Source organism: Aspergillus piperis (assembly GCF_003184755.1).
Source record: "Aspergillus piperis CBS 112811 unplaced genomic scaffold BO85scaffold_29, whole genome shotgun sequence".
Lineage (NCBI taxonomy): Eukaryota > Fungi > Ascomycota > Eurotiomycetes > Eurotiales > Aspergillaceae > Aspergillus > Aspergillus piperis.
In genome coordinates, this window is record NW_020291619.1 from 21,263 (window position 1) to 43,598 (window position 22,336).

A 22,336-nucleotide genomic window follows, 5' to 3' on the forward strand; every position below is an offset into this window, starting at 1 on the left:
GCGGCCATCAGGCAAACATGTTGAAGTGTCTTTACCGCTCTGCGTACCATATCCTGATTAAGATCTCATAATATTCTATATGATGCTGTATATATCCTTTCTAATTATTATTAAATATATCTTCTTTTATTAATCTTAAGCTATATAAAGCTGAATTTATTAATTTATTCTATCATTTTAATCTACAAGTAATATTACTTTTATTTTTAAAGCTAAATACTATATACAAGTCTATGAGTATATAATTAAAAATTACTTAAGTAATTAGAAGATTAATAAATATGATTATATAATTATTATTAATTCTATTTTATATAGTTATATCAAGGAGTTGTTCTTTAAGTAATATCTTTTTAATATAAAGATTTTATATATTTTATAGAATAAAGATTATATAATTTTTATATAAATATTTTAATAAGTAATAACTGCAGAAGAATATAATAATAAAATATCTATTTAAAATATATAATAAAAAAATTATTAAAGGCTATAGACAAGAACTTTTAATTATTTATATATATAAGAAATATCTTATTATCTCAAAATCTACATAAAGAGTAGTTATATATAAATATTTTATTAATTAAAATCTTTTTATCTCCAGATAATAATTATATAATATTTATTATATAATTATACCTGAGGTTATATAATAACAGAAAAATAATATATAATAAAATTATAGTTTATATAGTATTCCAGGTCCTGATTATATATAATATATAAATAATTATATAAAGCTAGAATTATATAGTATTTAAATTTATATAATTATTAATATATTCTTTTACTATATTATCTGGATTTATATTGGTATTAATATTTATATATTAATTAGTATTACATAGTAATATTTTAATATTATATATAAATAAAAGATTATCTGTAATAAAATCCATTTAGATTATAAATTAAAAATATTTTTATTTATTAAAGCTTATTATTATTTTTTAGGAATATATAAGCCAGAGATTTTAATAATATAGTATTATATTTTTAGACTCAGTACTGTAAATTAAAGAATTAAAATTTAATAAATATAATTGAATGAATTATTATTTTTCTAATATTATATATATACAGACAGATTAATTCTTGATTATTTTTATATTAATTAATATAGAATTACTTCAAGGTCTTAATTAAAGTAAAAGACTTCTTAATAATTTAATTCTAAATCAGATTATTTTATATATAATTTATATATTTATTTTTCGGATACAGGTCTTATTATATATATATATCTAGAATTAGTACAGCATCTAAAAGTAATAAGAAAGATTATATATTATCTTTAATTAATTATTTATAAATTATTATTATCCAGAATATATAATTAATTATAGTTTTTTTATATATAAAAAATCTTTCCAGCAGCTAAGGGACTCTGTATAAAACTAGAATATAATTAAATATTTATTTATAAAGATTTTAAAATAATATCAGGAGATCTTACTGAAGCTAGACTTTAATTTTAAAAAATTATTATTAATATATTTAAATAAAATAGAAGCCTCTTTTTGTATAATTTATCTTAATTTATAAAAATAAATAATAATATATATAAAATTAGGCTTAATACCTAACCTGATATAATCTAAGATATTAATTAAGATTTTTAATTAGATTAAATAACAGGGATTAGAGTAATTATCTATAATAATTATATATTTTTTATTTATTATTTTTTTTATTTTATTATTTATTTAAAGTCTTAAAATCCTGTTCTTTCTTATATAAAATAAAAATTAATATCTTTTATACTAGGTATTACTTATATAAGATATCTCTTATATAAAATAACTCTTTCCTGGACTACTTACTATTTTATTACTAGTTATTTTTATTTTCTTTATTAATAATATCTAATTTATTAAGTAGTTAATCCTGTATCTAGACAGATTATTTATATTAATTTTATTATATTACTTAAGCTATAACTTATATAACCTGTATAATTTAATTTATATATATAAATTATTTTATTCAATAATGGTTCTTATATAATAGTATTTAGAGAAGAGAATATCTACTAAAATATTTTCTTATATAAAAAAACTTTAAAAGAACCAGCTGGTATAAAAATTATTATTTATTTTTATTTATATAATATATAGAAAAGAAAATCTGAAAATAATATTCTAATTATTATATATAATTTACTAGATTTAACTTTCTATTTTTAATATTTATATAATGCTAATCTTATTATTCTATAGAATAAATATAGACTTATATTAATAATTATATATTTTATAGCCTTGATAATTCCTTCTAAGATAAATTACTTTTTTTAATACTTAATTATATATATATATATACAGTATAGAAGATTATTTTTATTTATTAATAGAAATTATAAAGAAATAACTAGTCTTTCTATCTCTAATAATCAGAGGTAATATAAAGATCCTAGATTTTTTAAAAAAATAGTTTATACTTATTAATAACTTATATTAAATTTATATAATTATTTAATATTATACAGTACTTTTCTTTATTACAGATAAGATAAAGAAGACTAAAATTAAGAAAAAAATGAAAAAAGAAATTAACAAAAAGAAAAAGTTAATTATATAAAAGAGATTAATTATATATTAAGATTAGAATAATCTTGATACTCTAGATACTGAGATAAAGATTTTAAATATTTTATTAAAATATTAATTATTCTAGTCTCTCTCTCTATCTTATTATATAAGAAAAAAAATATATAAATAAGAAAAATAATAAGAATCAGATACTAAATATAAACTATTAGATCTCTAATTATATATTTTCTCACTAAATAATAAGATTATAAATTTATAGAGCAGGGTAGGGCAAGCAGAATAAAATCTATAATAATAAGATCTCTGTATATATAAAATAGAAAATAAATAATTAAAATAATAAATACAGTATTACTTTAAATCTATTAAATGATTTCTATCTTTTTTTTCTGTCTTTTTATTAATATATCTACTACTATTACCACCACTATTACTACTACTACTAATTATTACTAACTACCACTACTACCAACATATTGTTTGTGCTAGATGATTAAAAATAAATTATTAAGCTTAATTTCTTATCTATTTATTTTATCTGTGTTGTACAGGATAAAATTAACTTAAAAATATATTTATACAGTAACAATAATAATAATATTAATAATTATTATATTAGTATTTTTTTCTTTTTTTTAATCTACTTATTAGCTACTGTCTGCCTATTATTACTTCCTGTAATCTATAACTATACTAGAATTTTTTATATAAAAGATTTTTAATCAGTATTAATCTTATAATTTCTATAAGAAATCTAGATTAATTATATTTATTTATATATATTAATATAAAACTACAAGTGCTTGCCTGATTAAAAATATAATTTATTAAATTTTAATATAGCTAAATTTATATTTATTAAATTATAATATATAAACTAAGCTATATTAATACCCTGTTAATATAATCTTAGAAAATTTATTTATTGATTTTATATTCTAGATATTATACTGGTACAGAAAATATTTTTTTAAAATATTATTATTTATTAGATATATTTAATAGTATTTATATTAACTATAAATAACCTGATGCTGGTAATAGCCGTATTATTTAAGATTTAATATAAAATATTTTATAGAAAGTTCAGTTTTTTATATTTATTATTAGTAGAAGATTACCTGTACTAGAAGTCTCTTATAAAAATACTATTATTATAGAAGAAAAGAAAAAAAAATAATTATTATATTAATATCTTTAATATATCCAGATTCTCTAATAAGAAGAAGAATCCGGATATTAAAAAAATACTAGTTATTATTATTAATAATAATTAAAATCTATAAATAAAACAAGTCTAAATAAATATAATATTATTTTCTTAATTATTATTATATATTTATATCTGTACCTGTACCTGCATCCCAGTTATATAAGATATTTATATATAATATTTTGGGCAAGATTTATATCTCTTTATAATACTCAGGATTAGTAGTTATCTGTATAATAAAGTTAAGTAAGTTATTTAATAATATATATACAGCTTTATATAGATACTAGATATAGGTATATTAGATAAGCTACATGATCTAATCAGCTATATACTAATTCTGCCGGCAGTAAACACCAAAAATTGCGTTTGCCTGATGGCCGCTATTGCCCGCCGTATTAAATGTAACCTCAATTGCAGAGTACAAACACCGGAAAGACATGTTCAACTCCAGGAAAGCAGAGTTTCACATGTTACGTGAGATTCAGCGGGAAGTGGAGCCGCTTTCAGCCTTTCCGATAGAGTATTATTCTTAACCAGTAATCTTCTAATTCATATCAACTACCCCTGTATACACTATCTTAATCAAATGTAACCTCAATAACGGAGTACAGAACTCCGTTGTAAGCCTTGCTGAATTCCAGAAAGGAAGAGGACACCGGTCTGCCTACAGATTCAGCACGTAATTACCACGCCCCTGACCTCGTACTCAGCAGATCCATTTCTTGTACATGTGTCTCTCTAAAGAACGTCTATTCTATCAAGTACCTCATAATTTCGCTAAGGAGAACTTGGCAATCCGAGACTGAGTCATCATGCAGAGGCCTACTGAGCAAAAGACTCTAGAACAAGAACCCCTAGATGAAAATCTGCCGGAGGGTGAAGAGGAACGGCATATCCATGGAATCAAAGTAAGTGCGTTTAGATTGAGATTGAAATTGAAATGTTACTGACAGCTGTAGTGGTTTCTTTTGGTTGTTAGCACGTTGACAGGCAGCTTCATCTATGCTCTGGATAATACCATCGTGGCTAATATTGCACCGGTTTGTTCATTCAAAATTGCTGCAAGAAGGAAACTCTGACAAATGTAAAGGCTATCGTTAATCATTTCGATGCGGTCGAGAATTTGCCGTGGGTATCAGTTGGGTGAGTTTTAATACGATAGGTTTTATTGATGAGCACCTCTAACAATACCCGGGGGAGATAGGTTTATGATCGGTGGGGTGGCAATGGTTCTTATTTACGGCAAGCTATACACTCTATTTAACACGAAATGGCTGTATATCACGTCCACTGTTATCTTTATGGCCGCCTCTGCACTCTGTGGTGCCGCTCCTTCCATAAACGCTGAGATCGTTGGACGCGTTTTTGCAGGCGCAGGTGGAAATGGAATGTACTTCGGCATTCTAGAACTTCTATCAACGAATACCACGAGCCGTGAGCGTCCGCAATACTTGAGTTTGACGTGAGTGAGAGCCCTCTACGTGAACTTGACGACGGACTTGTTGACAAGGACACAGAGGCCTAGTTTGGGGCTTAGGAACCGTCCTTGGTCCCGTCGTTGGGGGTGGATTTGAAAAGTATACCTGGCGCTGGGCATTCTACATTAATCTCCTTTTCGGCGCCATTCTTATACCGACCTACCTTCTTGTGATTCCGTCCAAAGATCCAGCACCTGAAGTGCCCTATCGACAAAAGCTTTCTAGTTTTGATTGGGTTGGTAGCTTACTGAACGTTGCTGCATTTGCAACCCTAGTGATGGCAATTAACTTTGGCGGCACTCTATATGCCTGGAATAGTGGCCAAATCATTGCTTTGTTCATAGTGTCAGTGGCACTTTGGATCTTATTTGGCATCCAGCAAGGTTTTACTATTGCCAGCTCCCTACAGGGTCGGTTACTGCCAATGCATCTTTTTAGGCAGAAGGAACCGACCCTACTATTCTTTGCTTGTGCCGCAGTAGGAATGGTGACATATCCAACTGTGTACTACATACCCATCTATTTCCAGTTCACTCGGGGCGATGATGCAATCCAATCTGCCGTCAGGTTGCTTCGCTTTATCTTTATATTGATCGTGGCCATTCAGTCAAATGGCGCATTAATGTCTCGCTTTGGTTATTATAAGCCATGGTACTTACTCGGAAGCATAGTAGCCCTGATTGCAGCAATTCTGATAGGTTAGGTGATAAATGTTCTTTATGTCTCTGTCAAAGCTAATCAAAACATAGCTACTATTATCCAAGTTCACACAAGACCGGCCATTCTCTACGGACTTGAAATTGTAATTGGATTAGGCGCCGGTTCATATACTCAGGCAGCCTTTGCTGTGATCCAGGCCGTCGTAGCCCCCTCCGATGCTGCTGATGGTCTTACTCTGATGCTGCTAGGTTCGTCTAATCCAGTACTTGTTTCGGAAAATCTCTTACAATAAACCAGCTCAACTCCTTGGAATGACCATTGGACTATCCGTCACAGGTGCAATTTTCGTTAATGTCGCCCAGAATGGCCTTTTCAAGTTGCTTCCCAACCTATCCCGGGAGCAGGTTTCTCAAGTTGTCTCGGGAACCAGCAGTGCGCTACTAAACAAACTTCCATATACTGTTCGAGACCGGGCGTTGGATATAATCGTGCACGCTTGGCGCTATCTGTAAGCGGGGTTCTTCGCTCATTCTTTCTTGTGGTATATATAAACTAATATCTTAAGATTTACTTGTGTGAGTTTTGGGGCTGGAGTCAGCCTGCTTTGCGCAGTGTTCATGGAAGTGAGTTCTTTTTTTTACTGGAAATCTGCGAGGACAAAATTAACTTTTTATAGAATAAACGTGCGAACATGGTGTCTGCTGCAGGCGGGGCTTGACTTTTAGTTGATTTTTTCACCTTGTGTACCGCATGGTATATCCTGGAAGTTGCATTATCGATAGGCCAATGCCTCTGAATGCTCTTGTATTGGGGAACAGCGTTTTGCACGCAATCGCTTTACTCTCAGAGCAGGAATGTGGACCGACTTTAATTGATATTTGGAGGCGAAGCCATATGTAAAGCATGGACATAGTTTTGCCAAATACAAACTTATTTACAGTAATAGTTAGCGTAGCTTAGGTAGACACTGACCTGTTGAACCCTAGTATCTAGTTTCGGTAATCGGTATTATTCATTCGCCGTCCCAGTCTATCGTAGTCGATGGCTATGTGGGAGCCGCCCCACCGCTTGTGAGCAGTAGGGGTGGTTAATAATACGTATTTATATATCTCATGTCTGTATATATCGAGGGCTTGGGTCCGCTTGGGCATTTGCCTAGGGTTCCCCAAGTCCTCTTCAACATCTATATATCCATTGACCTCAGTGCTCTGCCTCATCTACTTCCTTCTTCTAGTAGGGAAATCTTCACAACGGGATAACGATCAAATGATGTCAGATAAGCTTCTAGTAGGTAAATGTTCACAACAGGACAGTGGTCAAATAATAACTAATAAATTAGAACTGGTATTACTTAATAATACCTCATACATGGAATATATTAATACAGTTCTCACTAAATCAATTTTTCTATAGAGTTATAAGTATTTAAAAATGATAATATTCCGTTCAAATCTTAATTAATATATATAAATCTATTATGAAGATTTCCCTACTAGACAATAATCAATAATCAATTTTATTTAATTATTATTTAAAGTTAAAAATATAATATTATTATAATCATAATTTATGACTAATTATCCAACTAAATACATCCATCTTATACTAAGTAAGATAATAATAACAGTAATACGGATAATAGAACTATTCTGAAAAAATATTATTATAGAATATAAATTATAAATATAATTGATATTAGTAATTATATATAACAGTGTTAATATTATATATTAAAGATATACAATACTAATCTTATAGTCTGCCTCAGGTAATTATCTCGCGCTTTACTGGTTTATATTCTATTTTTATCATTTAAGTAATTATAAAGTTATCCATGATAACCGCCCCACGTAGTCCGGCACCGGCGGGAAGATACTATTTATAATAAAAATAATCTAGTTTGTATCTTTTAAACATACCAAAGAGGTACAGTTCTATGCGGGAAGAAATCATAACATTATTAATAATAATTCCATACCCATCCGAGTGCTTGAAAATAGTAATTGATTATATTATACTACTAATCTCCAAGAATCGGTCTATTACGTGGATATAGGCTATCTTTGTCATTACTAGGCGAATCTATGGTGTTTAGTAGCTGACTCATTACCTAGTTAACAGGCTTTCTACCCTGACAAGTAGATCCTATCACAAGAATATAAAAGAATACAGACCAATTACGTATAATATATATATATTATAGATATAGAACTGTTTAGTTTATTTATAAGACTACAGAACTGTATCAAACTGTAACAGTATAGTCTATAATAATCTAGGACCGCCCGGCGGTCCTTGGACTCAGGACTATAGACTAGTGCGGCACAAGTCTGCTGCGGTAGTCCTTGGACTTTGCGGTCTTTTCCGAGGCCTACTCTTCAGTTACTAATTTACTCAGTATTCCTATTATCCAAGCCATGTCAGATCGCTGAAAATGACATCGGATGTCGTGTGATCAAAATTAATTTTTTGGGGGAGAGGAATATTCCTATAAGTCAGAATTTGAGCAACATCCGACTTTGACTTTCTAGTCCTCGCTGATATAACCTTGGAATGAACTCAAGAATGGGATCTTGACAATTCTCTGTCCCGTTTTCTCAAAGAGCAGGCATAAGGAGTCCCTATCTTTTCCATCGCACTTGGGTGCTGTCCTTTCCCACTCGAAGCGTCCATAGTCATGCTCGATATACGGGCTGGGTCCGTACCCATCATAGCAGGCCATGTACCTATTTTCCCGCAAACAGATCTTGACTTCAGCCTCCTTTTCAAATGGGACGCCGTTACCCCAGTCATTGCTTCCGATCAGGAACTGCCTCAAATAAGGTAACTTTGTTCGGAAGGAGTCGAAGTAATCATGCCACCGCTTATTATAAGAGCAGTAATACTCCACGCGCACCTGGCCATCTGGCTCTTGACGGGTCTCCATCTCGTTCTTTTGGAAGGGTCCCCAGTGGAGATGCTCCTCGGCAAGGCACACGTCGTATAATATTGCGCAGTCGTCGAAGGATAGATCAGTCAATGTGGCTGCATGCGAGAGAATCCATTCCAGCTGAGAGTCCCGCACAAAGCAATAATTACCAAACGCGAGGGATTTAAGATGCGGAAAATGTACCTCGCTTAGTTCCAGCTTTGGGTACAAGCCGAAGTAGTTGTCACAGGAGAGAGTCAGATGCTGCAGAGATGAGGCGGAGGGTTTCAGCCACATGGATGGAAGTTGCGCGAAGAAGTCATGGGGCTCAGGGAAGTCAAGGTCATCCTCCGGGGCGGCGTCATTGTGCTCTGTCACGATGCTTAGTCGGAGAGTACATAGATTCTGCAGCGCTTCCCCGATATTGGCAGATATTTTTTCATCGCCGACATTCATATCTTGCATGTTACGAATCCCGAGTTCGCGCAGAGGTGCTTTAAGCGAGGCCAGCCATTCAAAGAATACACGGATGGTTTTTGTGCGGAAGGCGATGGTTTCTGGACTGTCTCTCATCCATTCTACGCGGCCTGTGCTACAATGCTTGTCAAACCGCAAGACAGCGCTTTGCACATTTGGGCAGTCTGTGAGGTTGGCAATGCTGTCCTCGAAATCTTTGGTCAATGCGACTTCCTCCTCGTCATAGTCGTCCTGGGCCTGTTAGCGTGCGGCGCTCGGCCCGCGGGGGATAGACGTGGACTGACATAGTCATTTTGGCATGTATTGATGTACACCTTCTTGACCATTTTCTTCAGTGTTGCATGATCCGTAATGCGATCGACAGCCTCATAGCTCTCTTCGTCCGGAAACAGACGCAGAGTGTCAAATAGCCGTGGAGTAGCAAAATGTGAGAGGAGGTGACTCGTTTCCCGGATAGCCTTTAGGGACGACCGGTCAAGGAATGAGATGATGTAAGCGAGGAGCTCACTTGGGAGAACGGTGATAGAAACCATGTTCCATGAGCGATTTATTACATCAAAGTCAGGATGTACCTCAACTTAAATGCTGAGTGAGCCCTGAATTGACAGATATATGTCTGTTAATGTTGATAGGGGGGCCGAGCCCAATAAGATTGTCGTGTAAACTGGATCGAGCATAGCTTTGCCGCAGCGGCCCCTGGCACACTGTAGGCTTCCATCTGGATGGATTTCTGCCTAGACAGAATAGCCGCACGTGGATTAGAAGTGGACAAAAATATTTATAGCAGTTGCTGACTAGTATTGAAATGAGACATGATTCCTATCAGTCTTGGGTCTCTATATTTTTTCAACAACGATCAATATCCCTGATATGTCACCTGACTCTCACGGGTCCTGTCGACCATGTGCGGATGGTCACTTTTGACATGCAGGTGTCACAATTAAATAAAGAAACTATTACGCTTGCATAACGGGCATCAATACAGAAGCACTCTGAAGCAGTATATCAAGTAAATCAATCTCTTATAATATATATTCCTTCACTCGCCCATGTGGCTACTGTATTAGTCCACCCAGTACCTTATATCCCTAATCAAACGCTAAGAAATACCTCATTTACACTCTGGTTCTAGTTACAGTGTGATGGCGAGCGGCGTTCGGAGGCACGTGACCGGATCACATAATGTAGATCTGTTTGCTTTGTTTGTTTCGCTTCGTTCGCTTACCTTTGTTGTTTACCCCACAGTTCCTTCTTTCCCTACTTACGTTCGATATTGTAGTCTAGATGCACCAAATAAGACATATTTGATCGGCTCTCACAGACAGAACCAGTATATTCAAAGAATTTAGAAATAAAACTAACTGAAAAAAAAAATTCAGCTATCTTATTATAGTATTGATTAATTATATAAAATAAAAACGGGTAAGAAGAAAAATTTTCCTATCAGACTATTCTATCCTGGCGGTTAACCACTCTAAGACAAGTGAATAAAATGAAATGAACAAAGCAAATAAAACTATGTCATGTGATATAGCGAGGTGCTTCTGAGCGCTACTTGCTATCACAAAAGAAGCTGAGGGACTTGAGTAAACAATTGACTCACCAAAGAGGTAAAAGAAAAAAAAAATTGCCAGGCAGGTAGTTGGTTATAAAAACATGAAAAAAAAAATGGTCCGATTCTCTGGATTTAGATAGTTCCCCTTTTTTTTCTCTCTAGATTCATTGGTTCTAATAGATTACACGGGCTTCTTTCTTATTGCTTAGTGATTATAATTTCTCGGCTTGTTACACTAAACACCTTTGACAACCACAAAATCAACCTCCTCCTTTGCTTTAAGAATCGCATCTACGGCAATATGTCCCCCGCTGAGGACCTCATGCTCATCGAAGCGCCCCTGGGAAGTATAAACGGTCCAGGTACCAGATGAGAGATTCTCGACCCTAAACTTGATGTTAGCCCCTTGTCCAGGCCATTCACGGACGGTGACAACGAGGGCGCTGCGATCCTGATCCCACAATCCTCGCAAGCAATCAACGCCCTGTGAGAGATCCAGCCCATCCACGTATGGACGACTAGCCAGTGTCTCCTTTGTCCAAGGCTCCTCGAAGATTTTCTTCTGGCCATTCTCGACATTCAACCGCGAGTAGCCAATAGCAGTGTTACCCGAGAAGGGGTCCATGTGAGTCCAGCGACCTTCATTATCAGTTGCTTGGTCATTCCGAGGATAGTAAAGACCACCATTTTCCCAGGTTGGTTGGAGGTGTTTATCAGCGTATGTAAGAATTCCATTTAGTTCTGTTGCCTTTCCCAACTCCGAGAGCCATTTAACAACATACCCGAAAGTTGGCTCGTTGTATGGAAAGTTGATGTTCGACTTATTGGCTTTATAGAACTCACGCGCGCCCTGTAGAACTTGGGATGGGCCTTTGGCTGCGTCTCCTTGAGCCAGAGCTGCCCTGTAAGCACCTGCGACCATGGGATGTTGAAGCTCAACTTGTCCGTCGATGTTTGTGATGAACCCAACAGCATGATTTTCGAAGCCAGCGCGGACAAATTCCGAATTCCACGTATTCATAAACGCAGAAGCCCTGGATTAATGTTAGCATAGAAAAATGTGATATTCTGAATCACACCTACCAAGCCGTGAGGCCCACACTTTGGGCAGTTGCTGTATGACCCTGTTTTACGCTGATCCAATCTTTGAATAGACCATGCTGAGAAATCATATCCTTCTTCTCCAAGGCGGCCCTGTATTTTTTAAGAACTTCATCTACCACCTTAGTACCATCACGTGCATCATTGAGGCGCATAGCAATGATCTATCAGAGTTAGTAGCAGTTCCAGATGTTCATAGTTCAGGCTACTCACCGGAAACTGGTTGCACGCAACAAAGACCAGATTAGGTTCACAGCAAACGCCAACCCAACCATTTCGCTCCATCTCCTTTATTATGGCCTGTTGCAAACTCCGATTGTCATAGACATATGTCTCCGGACCCATTCCCCAAAATAGTGGTTTCCACTCGAAAGTCAGGCTTCCCGGTTTCTCGAACTCGTCGTCATCAAATAACATAGCGTAGAGACTCGTCATGAGAAGCAGGTGGCCACTATACATGATATTCTCTCGGACAACTGGGTCTGCCCACGGTCGACGAAGCTCTTTCAAATCGGGATCAAGTAAAATACCTGACTGGGAACTCAGGTACCAATAATTCCACACGTCCCGATGCAGCATTTTCTTAATGAGGCGGCGGATAAGGGGCTTAAAGAGGCCACGCATGACAGGCATGCGGTGGTAGTGTGTCAGCCCTGATGCATACACCATCGTTGCAAGCTGATACCTATACGCATCGAGGAACTCTTGCGCAGGCTCCTGAGAGCCCATGTGTGGCCATTCTCCATCCGTCGCAGAGCTGATATTGTAGAAATGGCGGAGGTGGCCTGCCTGTTCTAGAGACAGCTTCGGGTATTCGGAAATATCGAACGGCAAGGAGCCGCCATCGCCGTTAGTCGAAGTCACAGACATGGCGCCAATAATAAATAAATGAATTTGTGTGTGTGGGTGTGTGTGTGTGTACAGATATTACAACCAACACCTGCGAGGCTTGAGCTTTTATACCTTCTCCCACGCTCAATAGTTAATCGGATAAATCCGCTGAATAATCGGGCTTTGACGTGCCGGAATCCAGGTGGGGAGGAGGTCATCGCGCCTGCCAATCGGGTGGCAGAGCCAAGTCGTCGCCTCATCAACTTAAAAATCACTTTGGCGGAGCGTATTGGCTACAAATTTTAAGAGACCAGTAGTCTAGTCTACGGTCTCTTTTTTGAGTCGCCACCGCTCACTTTGCCGAACTGCACAAAGGCTCCACAGGGACTGGAACGATGTCCGCTATCCTCAAAACGCAAGGACTATAAACTGTGTAGTTGTCATGCCTGAGCGAAGCCATTGTCATCAAATCCGCCAGTTTTTGTGGTGCGGTAATTCGATATTTGGTAGCCATCCGCTCGTGAGATTCCGCTTGCGGTCTGCCACGGAGTCCGCCGTCCGCGCGCTGCAGCGGCTATAGTTCCTTGCTGAAGGCGTCTTAAGCCCCAAGCCAGACTAGATATATGAAGACGCCAAGACCCACTCAACTTTCAGGTTTAGAATAATCCAGTAAATGAAATGAAAAACATCGAATATACTATTCCCATCAAAGAAAGAAGGTAAACCAGGACTCTCAAATATCAAGTGTAGCAGGATCAATAAGAGCAACCTATTTAGAAAAAATAGTGACCCATGCTTCCCACTCTTTGTCATTGTTCTCAATGAGCGCTACCTTCCTCCGCTTTCAGCCTGCTCGAAACTAGTTAGTTTGGCTCTTGAGAAGATTTCCTGAGTATGCAGGGCTTTCAAGGAGCCACTTGAAGCTCCTTCAAGTTAAGTGTCTCCTGCTCGGCCTTCTTCAGGTAGCCATCCCCAAGGAATCTCCTCAGAATTGGGGTGTGGTCAAAGATCAAATTACAAATTTGAGCGAGGGGTCACGGCACCGCGTGAAATACCCTTGCCAAGGAAACGAACAAAGTCCTTGTTGTGATTAACATAGTCAACTCGTTGTTCTTCGTAAATCTCAAACCCAGCCTTGACTCTCCGCAGGTCACGTAAGTCTACCCCATCCAGCGCTCTGGCAAGGAAGTACCCGTCTTCTACCGCCATTCCCATACCGTACGCGGCATAAGATAACACTGGGTGTACAGCATCCCCAACACATACCACCCGTCCTGTAGACCATTTTTTCATAGAAGATCAATTATAGATTTCCCAGCAATAAATCTGCCTGTCAAAGTTAGTGGCCACTAGAGAACGAGGCATTGGCTGTGCCCAGTCTTCTAAAATTTCCATAAGATATGCCTTTGGGTCTTCCGGGACAGGCTTCCCCTCCCAAGACGGCTCTACTACCCACCACTCAAACCTGGACTTCCCCACATGCAGCATTGGAAAAAAGCTGGTTTGGTGCTGGTAGTCATGAGAAACAACACCATAATTGGGAGGGATATCGGGAATGTAATCGCACCAGGCGAGCCAAAGACGAATTCCGGTGTGAAATAGGTGAGGGTCGCCAAAAGCCTGTTGTGAAACCTTTGATCGATTACCATCTGCGCCGACGAGGATATCGACCTTACGTTGGTATCCGTTTCCAAAGTGGAGTTCGATATCATTTTCAGTCTCAGTATAATATATAAACTCATGGACCGCGGTGATTACACCATCGGGGACAAGGACGAGCATCTTTTTGAAGTTGGAGGAACGAAGCACCCTGTAATGCCAGCCTTTGATACCCATCCGCTGCTCGACAGCAGGATTAAACGGTAGCTTGACGCGCACCGTTCTGGACTTGTTTTTGAAGTAGGTGACTGTGTATGAGCCAACTTTGTCGAGGCTCAAGCCGTAGGATCGGAGGATCGCCTGGACGGGAGTAGACAGAAGAACAGCGCCGCCTATGGCTTTACATTGGTTGTCGCTCAAATATGCGCACATCATAGCCGCGCTGAATGAAGGCAAGGCCGGCCGAAATTGATTCCGGACCTCCTCCGACGATTGCAACTCATTTACCAGAGCGCCAGTTCTGAGAAGCCATCGTGAACATAAATCGTAGGATATGCCGGCAACGGAAGTGTGAAAGCTTCTATATCAATATGCGAAAACAGCACCTGAGTTCACGCTTTGAGTAGAGAAAACTCTGGCCCAGCCGTTATTATAATAGGATATATACGGAGGCATAGAAAGAAGCATCCTCAATGTCCATCAGGCAAGTACGATGGCCCACTTTCCGATTCCTGAGACTTGGGTCAACCTCCCTAAGTCGCATCGTAGCCCCACAGCGGGTCCACAACACGAAGTGGCTATTCATCGGCTAGCGAAACGAGGTGAGATCTGGGCGTCGTTCTTTCTCGAAATACTCATGGATTCCCCCCCCCCCCCCCCGGTAATCCTCGGAAGGGCAATGACAAAATTTATGCGCGGCGCGGGCCATTGGGCATTTGCACTACGTCAGAGTATAACCAATATATTATCAAAGTGCCACTTCATCTTTTGCTCATAAGGTAAATTTATTGTATTTCAATTAACAGGAAAAGCCCTGTTATGGAATCTATCCAAAATATATTATCTCTATCAGATCAGGAAAAATGCTATAGACTAAGCTCTATTATGATAAATAACTGATTCAAAGAAGCTACATCTCTTCTCGTTCTTCTAACCCGTCTGTTATAATGTGTATGGCAGACTCAAAATTATGCTTATATTATGAAAAGATAATTTATTGTAGTTGCAAGATTATGAATTAACCAAGTGAACTTGGCTATGAAGGATTTTTAAGTTAACCAAAAAATTAGGTGTTCTATCTTCCGGAAACAAATACCAGAAAACTGCAGGGTTTCTTAGATACCGGCTCGCCTGTAAACTTCGTGAAAACACATTTGGGGATCAGGGACGAAAGGGAATATCCAGCGGACGGCTCAGGTTGTTGTTGAGTATAAGGTGAATATTCGGAAGAACTTATTGGTGGATTCGTGGTTTTTGATGGCTTATGGATAGTGCTTCTGTGATTACTTGTTTCCAAGATTCAATAATACAAGAAATAAAGAAACCCGGCAGATATTATACTTAAATAAGTCTTCCAGTTCCAGAAAAGGAACAGCAAATCTCTTTGCAGATGAAGCACAGGTCCATTTGCTCAAGGGCACCTACAGAAGGTGATAAATGTTTTGCCAGTAAGGTACAAGCTTATTGTTCCTTGTCTTGTATCTCAGTGCTGTAGCAATGGTTTCAGGCTCATAACGAAAGATAAGAACCGAACCCATGTTCTTTTGCCCGATATGAGTCACCCGGAGCATTCATGATATGTACTAGATGATGAAGGACGCAGGCTACATATAATCCTCAGGTTGGTAAGAGATCCCCCTGACCAAATAACTCATCAAAGGACATACAAACGGTTTTTCTCGATTATATCTTCAACATGTAAATCACGCAAGTTAAACTTGATCTCCACAGCCGAACATGACAACTCGAGTCTGATCTTAAACTCCGCAAACTCCTCAGACATAGCAGGTATAGGCCGAGGCTTGGTGTTGGACTCCTCTGTTGACTGATGGACATGCATCCAGTTTCCTTTAACTTCAAGATAAGTCAAGCTTGGACAGCGGTACTTTCCTCCTGAAAGCAGGTCTTCAAAAGCTATGGCAAGTGCAGTTAAATGCTCTCTCTCCAGGCCATCAATAATGAGGCGTTCCAGCGATAGAGGCAGTATATTATTCGGTGTATTTTTGGATGTTGTGTCTAGGCCGTCCCAGTCTAGTATCTGAGTCACCTGCAGGCGGAGTTCTTTTAGTACACTAAATCCCGCGAACGAACCGATGTAATCATACTCGTGACTCTGGTAACAATCATAAAAGTTGGTACTCTCGTGGGTTATGGTTAATCTCTGCAATGTCGCCCAATGTCTGCGCAATGGGTGGTAATATCGTGACGCGTACATATTTTCATCATCTGCGTAATTCGGGTTCTGCGTATGCTCAAAAATGAAAGATTCGAGGGCTTTGGGTGCACCGATGAGGTCTGCAAACCCGCGTCGAGAACAGCTGGACAGAAGTTGGATATGAGTCACATTCGAGTAGCCCACATTGTCCGGAATGTAGCTCGCAGCATCAAAATCCTGATCCTCGGCATATTCCTCATCAGAGCTACCACCGTCACATACCATATGGCCGTAGAAGCTCCGTAACGAGGGAAGTCGAAGGATTGGAAGAAAATGCGCTGAGCTGAGGCCACCATCTACATCGGAGCAGTCCACTCTGAGGATTCTCAATCTAGACAGAATACGGCTTGATGTTCCGTTCTGGGCGATGCCAGCCAGCCACTCAAGTTTGTAGTTGGAGAAATCACAAACCTGCAGGACCAGATCCTCGAGATTGGGCAGGAGAGCCAGAAGCAGAACAGTCCATGCGTCGTTTCTTTCTCGATTCATCAGCTCTCGGGCCCAAGTGGCCATCTTGTCGTTGTCATCGGATCCCAGGGCTGCCGACAGAACTTCAAGAATAACGTCCTGTTCGTATCGCACGCCGGAAGTCGGTCGCCAGCCACAGTCAATACGCAAAGTGCGCACTTCGTGTGCTAATGAGGGCTTGGATGCGAGTGTGTGTACTAAATGACTCAAGTGGCCATTGCGGTGCTCTATCAAGTCGAGCGACGTGAAGACTTCGGGTAAGAGAAAGGGGTAGAAGGCACGGCAACAGGATGCGAGCCGCAGAGTATCCGTGTGGCTATTGAGGAAGCTTGTTATTGAGAGCAGTAATTCTCCTGGTAATTTGGAGAGCATATTGCTTAGTGTATCTATGTGCGGATTCCTGAAGCGTGGGATATTTTGAGAAGTATGGAGTCGTTAATCAAGCTAGACAGTTTGTGGCAGTTAAGCTGGGGTCGATTTTTGAGTCAGGAAATATTTTGATCTGGGCACGCTAACCAGAACTTCCAGTAGCGTAATCACCGTACTGCCTGTATCATCCTTTCCCGGGTAGCATTCACAAGAACTATTATCGTACATATCCTATCATAATAACATTATCAAAATATCCTAAAGCTAAGATGTACATTTTAGAAATTAGTATGTGCATCGAAAACGAACATTGAGGAAGTATCTACAGGGTATCAAAGGTAGTAATCTATCAAAGAATATATTGTAAATTTGTTATCCGTAACATGAAGTAACAAGAAAAGAGAACAAGATGTTATCATGACCAAAATGCTCTTTATTCGTCCTTACTAGCTTATAGTTCGCTAGAATCAGTTATTAAATATAGTCACAATTACTGATAAGTTAATCACGGTCCAGCTGGAATAAACAAAAGAAATCCAAAACATATATAGTTACGAGTATAAACATGTAATAATACCTTCTATTTCCTACTCTGGCGGGAAAGGATAGCATACCCCACGGTAGTCGAAGATAAAAAATAGCATATAACTTATAAATTACCCTCCCCTCTTTTTCTTAGAAAAAAGAAAAGAAAAAAAGTTAGGAACTCAGTAACAGTTGGTATTATAAGAGTAGATGTCATAGATCAAAAACAAATAATCACGCACAAGAGATATGGTCAAGATCTCATGAATGGACCAGACAATGAAAGTAGAAATCTCACAGATTAGTAGTAGCCATAATCAATTATTATATTCTCAAGTTCATGATAGTTAGCCATGCTGCTGAACTATCTTCTTATCCTGAATAGGGTCGGACAAGCTTCACCCCGCCTTTTCGATTCATTGATTTCCTCTCTTTCTTTATTCAGCTGCCCATTATAGTCGGCATGAGTGTCTGGAGAGTAAACAAGCAAACGAACTTAGTCTACGAGGCCAGATAGACTTGGTCATGAAAAGGTATGATCTGGAAGGGGATAAACAGGAGCTCTGTCCGGAGAAAGCAGATCTAGAGGCAGTGAAACCGAGCTTTAGAATGATCCAGATAATGAGTACATCGTGGGGAGGCTAATCAAAAGGACAAAGCGACATGCGAGGTACGTACTTTAGCTGTGCATAAACTGGTATCGCATGTGGTAATGTGACACGCGGAAGGGCTGGTATACTCAGCTTCAATTATGAGTTTTTGATCTGCCTTTACGAAAATAGTTTTGTCACATTTTCTGCTCTCAATCGCAACCTGTCGAGCAAGTTTACGGGCCCGTGGAGTTATTTCGAGGTGTTTAGAAAGGCAGCTGCTTGTACTGCCGGTGATGACACCCATAAGGATATCACTAATAATCTTATTATAATTCAGAATACTGTATGTCTTGTCTAATTGATGATTTGTTCTATCGCACAGGGGGGATGCTGCAGGCGGGACGGTGTTCGTTTTGTCGGGCCTACATCCAGGTTAATGCCGAGGCCCACCCGGCTTCTCGCAAAGAACCCCCCAAGTAGGGAAATGCGGGAAAGCTTTCTCCACATGAAAAGCCCCCGTTGCACCTGGATCGTCAGGCCACATTCTAAAACTATATGCCTATGTAACAAGCACTTTCAGATGGAGCAACGCGTGTCAACAGTTATTTTCGATAATTAAGGAGACATGAAACAGGTAAACTTGGGCCCGAGATGCCGATGCAAATGCCAAAGCATGTACTATATAAAGTACCAGATTTCCACCTCTGATAAAGAGCGTTGAAGTCAGGTGGCTATACGAATCGCGGTGATACTACTAGTACAGCCTGGCTTAATCTGGTAAAGCCAGTCCATGCCCTGCTTCGTATTAGCATAGCCTGCATGATTACTTCGGTCACTTCTCATCATTATATTCCACACATCCTTGTTATCCCATCTGAAATGGGGTGTCTGCCACTAGTCATCATCCTTGGGGCGACACTGGTCCAGGCCGTCACCACTTCCACCACTCTCGATGATGTTTGCACCCCTGCATACGTTCGATCTAAGTTGCCCGTCGATAATGTTTATCCTGGGATCACTATTAGCCACACCAACCTCTCCGCTAACCCTGTCTACAACGTCTCTACTAGCGGCTCTGCGGTATACCCCGCCACCACGATCGACTATTGCAACGTCACCTTGGCCTACTCCCACAATGGCCGGGATGACACCGTCCAGATGCGCTTCTGGTTGCCCTCACCGGACAAATTTGCCAATCGCTACCTCTCCACCGGCGGAGCAGACTATTATGTTAACCAAGGCACACAGCAGCTCCCCGGAGGTGTGATGTATGGAGCTGTTTCTGGCTCAACAGATGGAGGGTTTGGAGGGTTTGATGTTGGTGTTGATGAGATCCTCCTCCTAGCCAACGGCACGTTGGACTGGCAGAACCTATATATGTTCGGCTATGAAGCCCACCACGAGCTCGCTACGATCGGAAAGCGCTTCACACGCAATTTCTTTAATATGACAGTCAACGAGGAAGACCAAAAGCTCTACAGTTACTATCAGAGCTGCTCTGAGGGCGGCCGCGAAGGATGGAGCCAGGTTCAGCGCTACGGTGACCAGTTTGATGGTGCAGTAATTGGTGCCCCGGCCATTCGGTACTCTTTCCAAATGACAATGCACCTCTGGGCGAATGTTGTTGAGAAGACGCTCGGGTACTACCCCTCTCAATGTGAGATTGAGGCCATTGTCAACGAAACGATCACCGCCTGCGATGGGATGGACGGGCGTATGGACGGGGTAGTGTCGCGCTCTGATCTCTGTAAGATGCAATTCAATCTCACCGAAACGATTGGCAAGGCGTATTACTGTGCCGCGGACGGGGACGTCCCAGTGCAAAACTCGACCATCTCGGCCCAGGCAGTCGAGGTATTCGAGAAAATTCTTGACGGAATGACAGATGATGATGGCAAGCAGGTGTATTTATCCTACCAGCCTGGGGCACTTTTCTGGGATGCTCAAGCGACGTACAACACAACTTCAGGAAATTGGGGTTTGGACATCAACTCCATGGGTGGAGAATTTGTTACCAAGTTTCTGCAGCTTCTGGACATTGATAACCTCCCCACACTTGAGAACGTCACCTACGGGACGTTAAAAGAATGGGTGCAGCATGGCTGGCAAATGTATGAGGATTCCCTGCACACCACGTGGCCGGATCTGACGCCCTTCCACGAAGCGGGTGGCAAGGTGCTTCATTATCATGGCGAGCAGGATGGGAGTATCCCAACAGCTTCCTCGGTGCATTACTACGATTCTGTACGTAGGACAATGTATCCTACTCTTGGGTACAATGCGAGCCACGAGGCCTTGGGCCAGTGGTACCGCTTATTCCTTGTCCCAGGAGCCTCACACTGCATGAACAATGATCTACAGCCAAACGGACCATTCCCGCAGACCTCCCTCCAAACGTTAATTGAGTGGGTGGAGCAAGGTGTTGTGCCAGTGAGGTTAAATGGCACCGTTTTGAGTGGCGCATTCGAAGGAGAGACCCAGGAAATCTGCGCGTGGCCCCTGCGGCCGATGTGGTATGAAAATGGGACTAGCATGGAGTGTGAGTATGATCAGAAGTCTCTAAAGACGTGGGAGTGGGATCTGGATGCGTTTGATCTGCCTGTATATTAGTAAGATGTATGAGACCGCTTTCAGTCTAATTTTCTTTTCCCGGCGGTATGTACTCTAACACATATATCATACTTCCACGGGCATTACACATGAAGTGACTGGCTTATTTCATATCCTTAGCGCTTGATCTCTACATACATTCTGACCAGGCACACCATATTGTCTTCAGTCTTCAGTCTTGTTTAAAGGCCACCAGCCGAATTGACGCCTTGCCAAATCGAGATTATACAGTGTAATTATATATATCTCTCTCTTTCTCCCTCTGTATCTAACCTCATCTATTGTCTTTACCAACCAGTAGATTCTTCTATACCATTTTCTTTCTTTTTTTCATATGAAATCTTTTCGTTTAGTAGTACTGAATAAGACTAGTTCACTAGACTAACACATTATATACCTAGGTACACATACAGTGGGAGTAAGCCTCGTAGGATCCCGATCCTTACAATATAGAATATAGATACGGAAACTAAATATCTTGATACTCTACTTTTACGGATATTGACTTATTGATCGCAGGCATAGCTTAATGTTATAAATATCCACGGGATGGGATTCGTTCAGTATCAGGAGTGCTAAATTTGGATTCGTCGGAATACTTTGTGAACCCCCTGCGTTTGAGATCCTGCTCTGGGGCTTACAGCTACTCGCAGGGGTCGCCTGCCTGTTTCTAACAGACAGATATATAAGAACTACCATTAGTCTGATCTGGCCTGGCTATTAGCCGCTCTATGTGGAAAGCATGGAAGAATGAGATTATAGTGCTATAGTTCAGGGACATTCAGGTTTAAATACCCTAACGAAAAACGAATTATGCCGGTCGCATGACATGGGATAAGGGACTACTAGAAGGTAAATATGGGATTACCGCCTGGATAGTGTGGCTGTAGCGACTAGCGCCTGTCCAGAGATGTACTAATCGCAGGATGAAACTAGATCGGGTTAGTTTCCCGGACC

At 39.4% G+C, this 22,336-nt stretch overlaps 6 protein-coding genes across 6 annotated transcripts; 2 read left to right on the plus strand and 4 right to left on the minus strand.

Annotated features, from left to right (window-relative positions):
* The first annotated feature begins 4,494 nt into the window (after nucleotides 1–4,494).
* BO85DRAFT_430990 (MFS general substrate transporter) lies at nucleotides 4,495–6,771 on the plus strand. The gene is made up of 9 exons (XM_025658313.1): nucleotides 4,495–4,679; nucleotides 4,731–4,811; nucleotides 4,862–4,914; nucleotides 4,976–5,233; nucleotides 5,289–5,947; nucleotides 5,999–6,157; nucleotides 6,207–6,417; nucleotides 6,475–6,532; nucleotides 6,586–6,771. Exons 1-9 carry the CDS (start codon nucleotides 4,584–4,586, stop codon nucleotides 6,625–6,627), a joined length of 1,617 nt encoding a protein of 538 aa, XP_025510561.1. The 5' UTR covers nucleotides 4,495–4,583; the 3' UTR covers nucleotides 6,628–6,771.
* Nucleotides 6,772–8,337: 1,566 nt separating this feature from the next.
* On the minus strand, nucleotides 8,338–9,827 carry BO85DRAFT_472466 (F-box domain protein; the record flags this gene model as incomplete). Its single annotated transcript, XM_025662555.1, has 2 exons — nucleotides 8,338–9,525; nucleotides 9,579–9,827. The coding sequence occupies 2 exons, from the start codon at nucleotides 9,825–9,827 to the stop codon at nucleotides 8,437–8,439; spliced, it is 1,338 nt and encodes a 445-aa protein (XP_025510562.1). The 3' UTR covers nucleotides 8,338–8,436.
* Nucleotides 9,828–11,025: 1,198 nt separating this feature from the next.
* BO85DRAFT_481662 (uncharacterized protein) lies at nucleotides 11,026–12,820 on the minus strand (the record flags this gene model as incomplete). Its single annotated transcript, XM_025663068.1, has 3 exons — nucleotides 11,026–11,883; nucleotides 11,933–12,114; nucleotides 12,164–12,820. 3 exons carry the CDS (start codon nucleotides 12,818–12,820, stop codon nucleotides 11,085–11,087), a joined length of 1,638 nt encoding a protein of 545 aa, XP_025510563.1. The 3' UTR covers nucleotides 11,026–11,084.
* A 1,260-nt stretch (nucleotides 12,821–14,080) lies between these two features.
* BO85DRAFT_442929 (uncharacterized protein) lies at nucleotides 14,081–14,912 on the minus strand (the record flags this gene model as incomplete). Its single annotated transcript, XM_025658860.1, has 2 exons — nucleotides 14,081–14,778; nucleotides 14,888–14,912. The coding sequence occupies 2 exons, from the start codon at nucleotides 14,910–14,912 to the stop codon at nucleotides 14,081–14,083; spliced, it is 723 nt and encodes a 240-aa protein (XP_025510564.1).
* Nucleotides 14,913–16,147: 1,235 nt separating this feature from the next.
* On the minus strand, nucleotides 16,148–17,654 carry BO85DRAFT_505833 (uncharacterized protein; the record flags this gene model as incomplete). Its single annotated transcript, XM_025664346.1, has 1 exon — nucleotides 16,148–17,654. The coding sequence occupies one exon, from the start codon at nucleotides 17,652–17,654 to the stop codon at nucleotides 16,254–16,256; it is 1,401 nt and encodes a 466-aa protein (XP_025510565.1). The 3' UTR covers nucleotides 16,148–16,253.
* Nucleotides 17,655–19,639: 1,985 nt separating this feature from the next.
* BO85DRAFT_505835 (tannase) lies at nucleotides 19,640–21,379 on the plus strand (the record flags this gene model as incomplete). Its single annotated transcript, XM_025664347.1, has 1 exon — nucleotides 19,640–21,379. The coding sequence occupies exon 1, from the start codon at nucleotides 19,649–19,651 to the stop codon at nucleotides 21,377–21,379; it is 1,731 nt and encodes a 576-aa protein (XP_025510566.1). The 5' UTR covers nucleotides 19,640–19,648.
* Between the last annotated feature and the right edge of the window lie 957 nt (nucleotides 21,380–22,336).